Raw genomic sequence first — 13,917 nt, 5'->3', positions numbered from 1 at the left:
AAAATTATTAATATTAATATTATGTGTATATTAGTGATATTGTGTTGATACTCTTTATATTTTGTCAATTTTTCTCGATCTATATCTATAGTATATATAAAAGGTAGGATTCGGAGAAACTTTTTTTTGCCATTTTTGCCATTTTTGCCCTTCATTTTTTATACTTTTGAATATGAAGTTTGAGGCAAATTGGTCCTTTTACCTATAGCTTATTAAAATTTTAAATTAAGGTGAGATTAAATGATAAAGAAATAAATGGTGGGTGGAAATAAATGCTTAGATTAAGAATTGCTTCATATTCCAACATTTTGTCCCACAAATTGCTAAATGTTTAATATTGAAAGGTTTAATAGGAATTAATACAATTTTATGATTAAAACAGTTTCAACAAATTCAACAGATTTTGAAAATGAAATTGACTATGGAGAAATTAATAATTGTTGATTTTGAGCCATTACCAAGGAGCTAATTCGTTCAAAACTCAGTTGACTGCTTCTATAGATAAGGCGGAGCGTCCTTGGCTCAACATTATAGCACATAGGGCTTCAGCGCTACTACAGCGCTTCGCTAACTCGAAGTGCCTCGCTATGAGAATGACGCTTCGCTAACGCTCGGCTAAGTCTTGAACCTTCGCGCTGACCGTTCGCTTTCTCAGTAGCAAAAGCGCTTCTCTTTGCCCCTTACGATGAAAGCCTTAAGCGAGAGATTTGTTGTTTTATTGCTCCCGCTTCCTCACATCTGCGCTCGTCAAGCCAAACTTCCTATGGAAGTTTGTAAAATTCTCATATTTAAGGAAGAACGAGAAGGAAAATTTAGCAACATCATCTCAAATTCTGTTTTTCTTTACAAGCTAGAAACAAGAATAGATTCTCACAAAATTGTTGGTTTTTAGGATTTTTTTTGTTTGTGTTATTGAAGGAAATTAACTCTTTATCCCAAGGGAGATGAGAAACAAAATAGGTGTGGTCATACTTTCCTCTATTTGGTAACGACTGAGAATAACATTTTATCAACGTCTACTTCAGAGGTTCAGATTGTCTTTATGTTTCTTTGTTCATGATAAACTCATAGACAAATATTAAGGTAACCCAAATTCCTCAAAATATTGGTTACTTTATTTGAGGTTTTGAAATTTGATATGCACTATTCCTAACAAATCCTCTCCTTTTAGTATCCATTTCAAATCTAACACAACTTCAAGATCAAGCTGATTAGAGGTAAATCCAAATTATATTTAACTTTTGGTTTTTTTTTTTTTTTTTGTTTGAAAATGTTTGAAATTTTCAATAATTAAGCCAGTATAGATTTAGGTGGTGAGGAAAAATATGATAGCAAATACCAAAACATAAATAGATATAAAATGAAAAGATTGATCAAAACAAAACTGTAAATAAACTTTACCTCATTTTAGCCGCAGATTTGGTAGATCGAAACAATACTACAACTTAAAAAATGATGATCTAGGAAAATCACGAACTCCCTAATGGTGAATAACTCATACCATGTACAACTCTAAATCATTGTCTTTCTTTATATTCACATAGTGCACCCTTATAAAAAAAATTGGAATGTTGTAGGTTAGAGTTTATAGGTGAAATGCGTGTGTTATGGAAATTAACGAAAATAGGTTTTCCTTAATTACGATATATTTTAATAATGTGAGTCATTAGTTTTAATTTAATTTAAATTTATTACTATTATTATTTGAGATATGATATTTCACTGATTAGATATGGAAAAAAAAATTAAGTATATGTTAAAAAACATTATCCCATATTTTAATAATTAATGTTTTGCAAATTTGACCTATTATATATGGTAACAATATTAATTATAGGTTTAAAAATATGTTTTTAAAAAAATAATAAAGTAGCCATCCTAAGGTAACTATTTAACAATATTAATTATATGTTTAAAAGTCTATTTTTTAAAAATAATAAATTATCATAAGGTAAGTATTTAAAGTAATAAATTAGTTTTCTTTAAGGTGGATATTTAAAAATAGTTACAATTGATTGTGATCCTTTTATATACTTAATTTAATTTAAAATAAATAAACATAAAATAATAATATTTTTTCTATTATGTTAAAATGTTCCTTTTTACTTTATACTTAATTAATATAACGTGTAATATGGGAATTTGGGATTGCGACACAAGTTTTTTTTTAAGTACTTTGGTTTTTGATTTTTTGATATGGAAACATAAAGGTGAAATGTGTGATATGTAAATTAAGAAAACTATATATTCCTTAATTACCGCAACTAATTTTAATCTAATTTAAATTTGTTATTTATTTTTTTTCTTTTTAGATTTGAATTATTAGATATGGAAACAAATTAAGTATAGATTTCAAAAAATTGTTTAAACCAATGTGAATGTGGTAATTAGGGTTTACAATATTAGTATTTCTAAATTATCTCCATATTTTCGTTAAAAAAATTATCCCATATTTTAATAATGTTAGCCATTAATGTTTCAATAATTTGACCTATTAGATATGGTAACAATATTAATTATAGGTTTACACATTTGTTTTTGACAAATAATAAATTAGTCATTCTACGATAACTATTTAAAGTAATAAATTAGTTCTCTTAATGGTAAATATTTTAAAATTGTTACAACTTTTTATGATCCATTTTACATACGTAATTTATTTAAAATAAATTAAACTTAAAATAATAAATATTTTTTATTTATATTAATTTTTTTTTACTATGTACTTATTAGTCTAATGCATAAGGGGGTTTCACTTTTTTAAAAATGTATATACATTTTTTGAAATTATTGGGATGACGATACAATTTTGTTTTATAAATTTTCTTAATACTTTGGATTTTGATTTTTTGATAGGCCAACAGTGAAATGTGTGTGATATGGAAATTAACAAAAATATGTATTCCTTGATTACCGCATATTTTATCAATGTGAGTCACTTATTTTAATTTAATTTTAACATATTATTATTATTATTATTTTATTTTATTTAGATTTGACTTCTTAGATATGGAAAAAAAAATTAAGTATAGATCTTAAAAATCAGTACCATAAATTAAAACTACACAATTATACATGCAAATCAGTATTTAAAACTATAAGTACACAAATCAGTACTCAAAACTACAAATACACAATTATAAGTATAGATTCGAGTTATTCGTACAATTTTTCAAATCAGTACTCTCAAAATTAACAACACGAATATATGTATGTGTAATATTTACTATAAATTAAAACTACACAATTATACGTGCAACGCACGTGTATTTTACTAGTACTATAGAAATATCAATTCACTTAACCTATTGATATACATATAAATATCGATGAAAATTTAATATACTGAATATTGCAACAATCATCTCGAACTCTTAAAAGCATATGATTTTCTCGAACTTTCTCCATCAAGATATTCTTTGAAACATTTTTCTATACTAAGAATGAGTTTGGAAAGAGTTCTTTTCTATACTAAGAATGAGTTTGGAAAGAGTTCTTTAAAATATGCTCTCAAGCTTTGCGACCGTAACTCAACTAATTAAAACATATATTTCAACTGAGGGCAAAGATTTGAATCCACACCCTCCGTATCGTTGACAGAAGAAAATATATATACACACACACACAAGGCTTTTGCTCCAATTTAACACATTCATCTCTTCAAAAATGATTAAAGGATTTGCCTCATAAAGCATTCAGACTTTTTAAAAAAAAACTAAAAAAAAAGGCTCATCCATCCGTGAAGAAAGAGACCATCCTCAGATTAATGAAACAAATTATTCAAAACACAAACCTTTCTCCAGAAAATGATTATGCCCTCAATAATAATTCAAGAATCAATTCCCAACCAAACTTTTTAAACACTATGGTTGCTGGAGATGAGTAATTTGTCTTCTTCAGTTGGGAGATTACTCATTGTGATTTGTATGCCCGACTTCGAGTTCATCTTGTTCCACTCGTTCTCGACTCGGAAGAAGATCCATTGGAATCGTCGGAAAATCTCCAAGGCGGTGATTGTGAACACTGTAAGATAATTGTGGCGGAGATGAGCAGACAACTTATACGTCCATGTACACCGAAGTATCAGATTACTTCCGAGCACCCAAAAGTAGACCTGAAAAATCATAAAACAATACAAACCTTCAATTTGTGACAGCAAAATATCATATTTTTGTTTAAGGAGTTAATCTACTCGTGGATTATTCAATTAAAACACAAAAACTCATTCCTCCTCTAATCGTTTTTGTTATCAGTAATTTAGTGATTAAACATTAAACATACTCGAACATTTTTGATAATCACTTACTTTTTATAATATCTAAAAACAAAACGTGGAAAAACTTGGTTGTCCATTGAATTTATGAAAGATATAATGGTATTCACAGGACGAAATTGGTAGACATGGTACTAAAAAAAAAGAACGGTATAAGATACAAGTTTATTTGCTGTTAAATTATAACTTTAATCCCTCAACTTTGAAGATTTTATCTAATAGATCCCTAAAATATAAAAAGTGTCTGATAAATCCCAAACTTTCATTTTTTAATCTAATAAGTCTCTCAAGTTCAAGTCTAATTGGTCATCGAACTTTCAATTGTGTGACTAGTAGGTCATGACCTATAACATTTTTTTAATTCACAAACCTTTAGACATAAAATTGGAAGCCAGGTTCAATTAGACATAAAATTCAATTTTTGTGTCTATTAAACATAAAATGAAAAGTTTAAAAAACCTATTAGATACAAAATTGAAAGTTCATGGATCCACCAGTTCATATTGGTTGGACCCAACTCTAAAATTTTAAGAACTAAAATCATAATTTTGAAAACGACTCTCTTGGATTTACAAAAGCTACCAGAGATTTCACATCCAAAATTATTTTGAAACCCTAAACTGGAAGTACATCAAAATAAATCTATCCTTGAACAGAGTACAAAGCTAGGAAGGAATGACAGGGAAAATTACAAAACAATCCCTTAAAAAATTTCGACCATTTAATCCAGAAAAAGAACTACAAGAACGGTGCTCGAAACAGGTTAAGCCAAGTGGCCAAAAATGTAGGTCATCAACATAGCTCAGAAGTTGAGAACTATCTAGTTCTCCAAGTTAGTTTTATGCCGCAACAACGCACGTGTTAAATCAACAAGGATTTGAACTTATTAGAAAACCAACTAGATGTATTATTATGGTTATGAAAACAATTCAAGTCTGTGCATGAAGGACATTACCCATTTCTGCCCATAAAAGAGATGCGAGACAAAGTGGGGTCGGTTGAATTTGAAAATCCGAGTGAAGGTGCTGTCACAAAGTAAAAAACATATGTCAGCACATCACAAGACCATAAACCTATGTGAAACAACATTTTCTCCTAACACTTGACGGAACAGTGTATAAAATGACCAAAATTTCACCACCACATTCAACACAAGTGATTATGAGCTGAAATGAAAAGAATGTCCCTGCTTTCATTTCTTTTACTCAAGAAACAGAGCTTCCATTCAGAAAAATTCAAAGGAAACACGAAGAGCATACAAAAACAAAGGTCCAAAAGAAAGAGCCAACAGAGCTTTCATAGCTAGCATACCTCAAGTCCCAATCTCGTTTCACATCCCAGTAAAATGAATATGAAGAGTTTAGAACACTAGACAGCAGCCAAAGGGGCCGATAAAAGCCGGTCCACCTATCAGGGAAGATGTGGTATTTAAGGGCAGAAAGAAAAATCACCGGTACTGCCGTCGAATATTTTAAAGCTGTAATGATGAGCAGATTAGCATCAAGACTAAAAATAGATCTGAAGCATAAAAGTACCAACAAATCCAATGAAAATGTTTAAGCAAGAATAATCAATTAAAGAGTTCAAAATATAAGATATTAACAGAATTAACACAAGATCATCCTTAAATGAACACTAAAGGAAAAAAATGGTCATTTGGCTCTCTTCCTCCTTGGCTGCTGTATATGTTTCAAGGATGAAGAAACAATAGATCATGAATTCATCCATTGTTCTTTTTAGGTGTGGGTGGTTCTTTAAGAAAATTTGGTCAGGCTTTCTGCCTCCCTTTTCAAAGATTGATGACTGGCTTCCTGGAGTCTTAGGCTGGTGGTTTAATGGAAAAAGCTAAGATTTTGTGGAGATATGCAGTTAGAGCTCTTCAGGAGTTCTTGAGGATGGAGAGAAATTGAAGAAGTTTTTAAAATGTAAACAGAACATATATGGCTTTTATGATATTTTACCGCTCATGGCCCCTTGTTGGAGTCTCTTCACAAGATTTTTCCATATTCATCATTTCTTCTCGATTAACTTCAATTGGGATTTCTGGGCTGTTTCCCCAACTCTTTTCCGGGCTTTTGCTTGAATATATTCGCTTTTATAAAATATATATTTTACAAAATGAAGACAAACATCAATTTGGATGAGACAGGGAAAGAGAATCATGAGATCTCACCATTCAAAAGTGTTGTTTTTTCCCCTGTATCCTTGTATTGTCGAAGACATTGGAACAAACGAAAAAGATAAGGCAAAACAAGAACCACGGGAATTGCAACAGAGTGACTTCCACAAACAGAATCAGCCTCAAACCAGGCAATGGTGGCAACCTGAATTAGTTTGATAAATACAAACAATGCAACTTCAGTCAAACAAAACTAGATGTGGATCTAGAACACAACCACTGTTTCTATAAAGAAAAGAAAACACTTCAGTATCCTTCGGCAAATTTAGCTGCAAGTGAAAGGATGAAGTGTTGGAAAGAGTTATAAACAACGTCCATGAAAACAGAAACTATTTGGAAACACAATAGAATAATCTCTTGAACCCTTCCACCAGTTTGAAGAATGTAAATAACAACATTTAAAAAAAATAGTTGGAAATTGGAATCCACTGGATATAAATAATTAGCAAGAAGCGAAAAGAAAAAAACCCACCTGTCGATGAATCATTCGACACACTGATCTTTCCAAATCAGAAAACACCTGTAGCAAATATCAACATTATTAACACAATAACATATTTGTAAACAGAAATGATTCAGGAACTCTGGTTATGAATTCCAAACAAGATGAAGCAAGACATTATAAGGGGTAGCAGTTATGTTTGACATTTACACCTTAAGCCATAATTCATGAAAATGAAAAATGCTCACACGCATTTAGTATAAATAGAGTTATATACAAGTGAAGAGAAAGCCATTTGCATTAAGGTGTCCTCTGCGGTACTACCACTGATACTATTATTAAGCCAAACAACAAATCTTGAAAATTATTGATTAAAAACAGGAGGATGCAAACCTTTGACATTGACGTCAGAATATCAGCCAAGAAAAAGTCGGCAAATGTAATTGCCTGCATTTGGAAAAAGATTAACAAATTAACATCCGGACATAGCATGTGAACTCCAAGGATTCATGTATTATTAGAGAAAATGAGCCATTGTCATGTAGTCATCGGAAAAATGTTCCTAGTGTTTTCCAATCCTTCATACTTATTATGCATTATTTAATCATTTAAAATAAAAATAAATAAATAATACGGCAATGTTTAAGATCATGGAACTATTTTAGGAAAGAATATATGAGATACTCTCACTTGACCTTTAAATTATGAAATATAGAGTAAAATTCATTTCAATAACACAAACATTTTGAATTGATGAGACATATTTTGCAGGCATGTATTTGCATTAAAAAAAAATGGTATACTTAGTTTTCCATTTTTCAATTTTTTTTTTTTTGTTAAAAAAAAAGAAACCTGAAGCGATGTATTACTCACAAAGAGGAGTTACAAACTAAGGGTAGGGGAGAAGAGGGATCCCCATCCCGAAGGGACTAACTCAGGAAGGACCTCCAATTTTGAATAATCAAATTAAGGGAGTAATTACAAGAAAAAAAACTTACTTTGGGCTGTCAGTTTTCCTTATATTTAAAGACCAACTTTGAAGGCTAGAGAAAAAGTATCACATATTTTAAAAACTTACCTGCAGTGGGAGAACTATTCGCCAAAGTGTCCTTAATATGAAAAATCGAGATGACAAATAAAATATTTCAAAAGGGAAAATCAAAATCATCGCCACAGCAATATATAAGAGAACCTGCACGAAAGGTAAATAAACTTAATGTCATTTCATCTACAGATAAGTAAATATAAAACATAGCCAGTCCAAAGTATCACATGATAATGAGCATCAGCATTACAATCAAAATCTTCAGTATGCCGATTCCCTGGTTCTATGAAAAAGTATGCATGGGGGTAATCATAATTCAAACTTACATGCAACAACATATTAGTTATGTGATGTACATCTCATTAAAAGAACCTCAAAGCCTTCACAGATTGGCCAGGGAAAAAGTAGTAAAATTATGAACCGCAACAAAGCAAGTATGAAACATTAAAATTGTTTGAAGTTATCATGTTTACCATGACAAACTGAAAAGTGAAAATACCTAAAAAGCACCAGCAATAATGATTAACGTATCTGAGTCCAACACATGTTGAACACTAGTTAACACAATAAACATGGGTCAAACACTAGTGGCACAAATTAAATATAGGAAAAAATACACTTTTGGTCCCTAAGGTTTGCAGTAGTGCAGTAGGTGTCTTTTTTTTTTTTAGTACAACATGTTGGGTTGGGGAGGGGATTCAAACTCCCAACCTCTTAATTGGAGGTATATACCAATTATTGCTGAGCTATGCTCGCTTTTGGCGTAGTAGGTGTCTATTTAGTCTATGAAGTTTCAAAATAACACCTTCACTCCCTAAAGTTTGAATTATGTGTCTAATTAGTCCCTAAATTTCAAAATTGACACACTTGGTTCTTAAAATTTAGGAAATAGTTCTAAATAGTCCATTAGTTGACTCGTGAAAATATGACATGGCATTTAACTTGCTGACTAGATTTACTGGTATAAGATTTTTTTGGTGACTTGGCAAAGTTTTTTTAATTTCTTTTTAATTTTTTGGACTTAGGTGGCATATCTCCTCCTTTCTACCCCAAACCCTTCTCTTTCAATCTTTTCCTCCTTCTACCTTTTTCTACTCCAGCAAGTGCCGCCACCGCCGCCTTTTCCCGCTGCGCCGGCCGCGCTCGTCCATGCCTTCTCTCACTCACTCGGCGCCATCCCCTCGTCCAAAGGAACGAAGGACATCGGCTGTCGTTCCAGATCTGGAATGTGTTAGCCTTTTGGGGTGGATTACAGAGAAAATGGAGGTGGATTTTGTGTACCATTCGCTCTTCTTCTTTCTCACTTCGAAACCAGACCCAGATGGACAAAATAACTATACCCCTGCCTTCAAAATTTGAAAGTAAACACTAAACAATCCATTGGAGTAGATCCAAAAGAGATCACGAATCCATAGGCATCAATTTTGGAAAAGTCAGAGACAAGAGAAAAAATAAATCAGTTATACAGATTATGTTGCGAATCTCTGTAGAAACCAACTAAATTAACACTGGAATGGCGACCAGATCTGGAAGTACGTCTGAAACGCTGGCCAGATTTGGAATGACGGTAGCCTTCATTTCTCTAGAAGAGAGGGCGGCATCGAGAGAGAGAAGGCATGGACGAGCGGCAACCAGTGTGGCAGGAAAAGAGGGTGGTGGTGGTGGCTGCATTTGCCGGAGCAGGAGAAAAAGGGAGAAGAGGAAAAGATTGAAAGAGAAGGGTTGGGAAAGAAAGGGAGAGAGATATGCCATCTAAGCCCAAAAAAATTTAAAAAGGAAAGAAGAAACCTTGCCAACTCATTAAAAAATCTTATATCTCTAAATCTAGTCAGCAAATTAAATGCCATGTTCTAGTTTTCGTGAGTCAACTAATAGTCAAAGGACTATTTAGAACTATTTTCCAAATTTTAGGGACCAAGACTATATATTTTAAAACTTCAAGGACCAAATAGACACGTAATCCAAACTTCAGAGACCAAAAGATTTTGAAACTTCAGTAACCATATAGACACCTACAGCAAACTTCAGGAATCAAAAGTGTATTTTTTCCTTAAATATAAGTTCAAGACTTCTCATGTATCTATACTTATTAAGCATAATAAATTGGCATAAATAGTAATATAGGACAAAAATACTAAATTTTGAGAGCAAAATACGGCAAACCCCCTTTTTAAGCATATAAATGCATAAGCTTATTGAATTTGAATTTCTTTATATAAAATGTCATTTAATAAACATGTAATTGTCATGTCCATGTCCATGTCCTAGATTTTTAGAAGCTAACGTGTCAATGCGTTTGTGTTTGTGTCTCGTGTCAGTATACGTGCTTCTTTGAAAAATACAACTATAAAGCAGATAGACCCAAATTAGCAAAAGGCCAAGTCTCATGTGTTCAACGGAACAAAGAACATAATTGGATTTCCAAAGAAATTAAAGTATTCATCAAATACTAATAAAAGAGGGGGCATTTATTACACTGGTTGTGACGCAGCTAGTGATACTTCTCCATGAGAATAAAGATAGAGGTAGGCTGTCATGCTAGTTGGGACAACAATAGTCATCCATGTGGCACACTGCAAAAGAAATTTAGTCAGAGTTACAGAACGTAATAATATCTATTAATTAAAAATAGAGTTAACAGATAGAGTGTGCGAACTGGTAATAACAGACCATAATAGGGAAAAGTATATAATAGCATTGAAAATGATTATGAATTGTCAGGAACTGGAAGATGCATAATTAAGAACCTGAGAACTTTTACCTTCCAAATTTCTCGGTGTGTAAGATGACTTTGATCAAGCTCAAATATCTTTGCATAATTAACGTTAGACTGGGAAAAAACCCATAAGTTAATTCCCCATAGCCAAACCATCATAGTCTGCAGTACCAAAACTAAAAAATCTGTTAGTACAAATGTAATGGTATTCATAGCCAGGCTAACATAAGCACAGCTCAGTAGTAATTGGCATGTACTTCTTCCCTTGAAATCAAAAGTTCGATCCCCCATACCCCCAAATTGTTGTACTAAAAAAAATGAAATGGTATTCATAACCAGATTCAAAAGGCAATTACAAAGGAAAAGGTCACTCACCACCAGAAGAAGAGGATTATAATACAGAAATGCCTCATAGAGAAATAGATCTCGCAGGTCTGCACTCATTCTCATAACAGAATCCCAGCCAATCTGTAACTCAAACAATACCAAGTAACAAGTAAATAAAATCAACTCATCCACTACAAACTACTGTTTTCAGTTAATCAAAAGCATGATGGTCTGATTGAACTAACCTTGCAACAAAACATACCCCAGAATATGAACAAGAAAACCTGGACATTGGTCTGAATTAGAATTCCATACAGCAAGGGGGAAAAAAATAGAAAGCAACAACAGAAGATGAAGGAAGGCATATTTCTGGCTCAACGTTGAAACTTCTACAGGTAAATCCAAAAAATTAAGAAAAAAATAAAATTTGATTCCCAAGTTTGATAAGTACCAGAAACTCCCCTAAACTTTATTCCACGTTTTAGCAATCTTTTCAATCGAAAGGATTATTATTTATACAAAATAATGTGCCACTGCTATCATATGCAATTTAGAAAAACATGATGTGCCCACTGACTTGGACAACTTCACTGTCTCGAACTTCTGATCTGTTTCTTCAAATTCTGCCTTCATCCTCTCTTTCCGTTTCCCCTTCTCTTTCCCTGTCCATTGAAACTCCCCTCTCCTCCTCTCTCCCAATCTCTCGGACAACTCTTTTTTTCTTCTAAAATGTTAAAGCAAAAAGAATTTATTTCAAAATATATATATTGGAAGTCCTCATACTCGTAGCTTCTCCCTAAAGGATATTGAGCAGATCCCCAAACAATGGAGATAAATGTCCTAATGTGTAAATGCAACCTGAACTTATAAATGATGATAAAGGACATGTAGAAAAACAAAAAATTCTCCCTTATCCACTTTTAAATAAAGCATAAATTGATTGAAAGAATGCAAGAAAATATTAGTCACTTTCTAAACATAGACGACCTAGAAGTTGGAACCATCACTCAAAATCCAATTTGTTGTTTTGATTCCCACTGGATCCAAGATCATAATCAATTGTGGATACATTTTTGAAATATGACATCTGATGCTAAGTTCTCTTCAAAAAGTAGCAATTGTTATAAGAAGTACATGCATAAACTGCATAATGTAATACATTCTTTTGGTTAGAAAAATAACCTCAATGTTATTAGTGAATACAGGTGAAAGAAAAGGCAATCAAACCTTGAATCTCCATAACAAAACAGGAGATGGCACTATGGCTGTAGGATTCAATGTTAATATGGTACTCTTCAAATCATCTACCTCCATTGAATGCAACAATGTTTCGTCAACACCATTTCCCGTCTCAGTACCAGACAAATATTCTACAGAAAGAATGTGTCATTGATAGATTGGACCCTAGACAAGAAATGATGGATAAAAATCATAAAAAGCGAACCAAAAGGTATCAAAAAAAGGTATACCCAAATCAGATACTACAGGTCTGCTTCCAGACTTCCTTAAATGTGGACTATTGGCAGGAACTGCCACTGGATTTCCAAACATAGATTAAATCGAAAGTGGACAAGTGTTTGTCACCACCCAACCTTCGTCAATAACCTGCATTATGAATTTACGCATATATATGAGAGATCCTAAGAAAACAATGGATGGAGTCTTCCCCTAACATTGGTGATTTCTTGAGTGATATTCTAAGAAAATATGCCCTTTTTTTCCTTCTTTCAATTTTATTTTCGATACTGAATAATTTCTCACATTACAACCATCACCCTCATGCCCTGATGCTTTAACTATTTCCTAAGTTAGGAATGAATGATGTTAAGAAGGCCTTATGCATATCCCAGGAATGAATGATGTTAAGAAGACCTTATGCATATCCCACCATGTTTTTGTACGAGTGAAAAGACAAAATGAAACAAAACAAAACAGAAGGGCCAAAGGCAGAGCATATGGAGAAACTTTGAGACGTGACTGGCAGAGATAGGGAGTGAACTCCGGCATCTGAAGAAAGACAACCTAAGGAAGAGGCTCCTGTTTCGTCAGCGCTCTAGGCAAGAGTAGTAGCAAATTCGACGTCTGAAGAGGAATGGCCAAAAGAACTAGGAAGGAACTATGTGATCAGGAGAGAAAAGAAGGAATGGCGCAGACTATGTGGGCTGGGGAGTGGAATTGGGGCTCAGCTCAGAAGAAGAAGGCCAGCAGCAGATCTGCGGACCAAATTATCATTTCTTCTCTACTACAAGTCAACCACAGTGATTATAACGGAATTCGTAAATCCCATTTTCAAGAACTCTACTCAATCCCAATTTTCATCTCTACGATACGCCTAATGCACATAGAATGTCTCTACTCTAAACCACCAATTCTATCTACATAGTTGAATGATCTCAAATTGCATGGCAATTAATAAGACCAAAATGAGACTACAAAACCCAACAGAGGCATTTTCTTCACCAAGATTTACAAAATTTAGAGGTACAAACTACACATAGCCTTCGATAAAGCAATACCCATCACAAAATAAGAAGAATTCAGAATTACAGATCTACACCCAGCTCCAAAAATCAAAGAAATTTAATATGACGCCATAAAAAAAACGCAAGCAGAGAGGGATTATAGAAACAGAGAAATGGGATTGGATCGGATCCGGAGAGACTTACAGCGAAAGATTCAATGCGTTCGTCTAATTGGATTTGATGCGATTAATCAACAAACTGCGAACCCTTTTGAGTCCGCTGGATCTCACCCCACCCCACCAAATCTGGCGCAAAGTGTTGGAGGCCAAACTTGAAATTTTGATTTATTTTTTCTTTTTGTGGGCTTTGAGTAAGGATTAAGCAGAAGACAAAGCGTGGGATGCAAAGAACAGGGCGTTCTTCATGCAAATTTTAAAAGGAAAATAAAAAATGGCTTCCGAATGCAATTTTGA

At 33.0% G+C, this 13,917-nt stretch overlaps 1 protein-coding gene across 3 annotated transcripts; it reads right to left on the bottom strand.

Annotated features, from left to right (window-relative positions):
- Positions 1 to 3,740: 3,740 nt before the first annotated feature.
- LOC111021301 (uncharacterized) lies at positions 3,741 to 13,917 on the bottom strand. 3 transcript variants are annotated; one of them, XM_022298198.2, is made up of 14 exons: positions 13,649 to 13,917; positions 12,452 to 12,587; positions 12,210 to 12,352; positions 11,228 to 11,266; positions 11,031 to 11,123; positions 10,701 to 10,817; positions 10,417 to 10,512; positions 7,973 to 8,086; positions 7,288 to 7,341; positions 6,925 to 6,972; positions 6,447 to 6,597; positions 5,585 to 5,750; positions 5,229 to 5,298; positions 3,741 to 4,114 (listed from the first exon to the last, which is right to left on the bottom strand). In XM_022298198.2, the coding sequence occupies exons 2-14, from the start codon at positions 12,531 to 12,533 to the stop codon at positions 3,857 to 3,859; spliced, it is 1,431 nt and encodes a 476-aa protein (XP_022153890.1). In that variant the 5' UTR covers positions 12,534 to 12,587; positions 13,649 to 13,917; the 3' UTR covers positions 3,741 to 3,856. The 3 variants fall into 3 exon arrangements, with proteins under 3 accessions (XP_022153890.1, XP_022153891.1, XP_087978793.1); XM_022298199.2 differs by lacking the exon at positions 12,452 to 12,587 and having other exon boundaries at positions 12,210 to 12,386; XM_088122667.1 differs by lacking the exons at positions 12,210 to 12,352; positions 12,452 to 12,587; positions 13,649 to 13,917 and adding an exon at positions 11,560 to 11,672.

The sequence above is a fragment of the Momordica charantia genome (genome assembly GCF_013281855.1).
Source record: "Momordica charantia cultivar OHB3-1 chromosome 1 unlocalized genomic scaffold, Mcharantia_2.0 BLBB01000001.1, whole genome shotgun sequence".
Lineage (NCBI taxonomy): Eukaryota > Viridiplantae > Streptophyta > Magnoliopsida > Cucurbitales > Cucurbitaceae > Momordica > Momordica charantia.
Note: the sequence above shows the minus strand (reverse complement) of the source record. Positions and strands in the feature narration are given on the sequence as shown.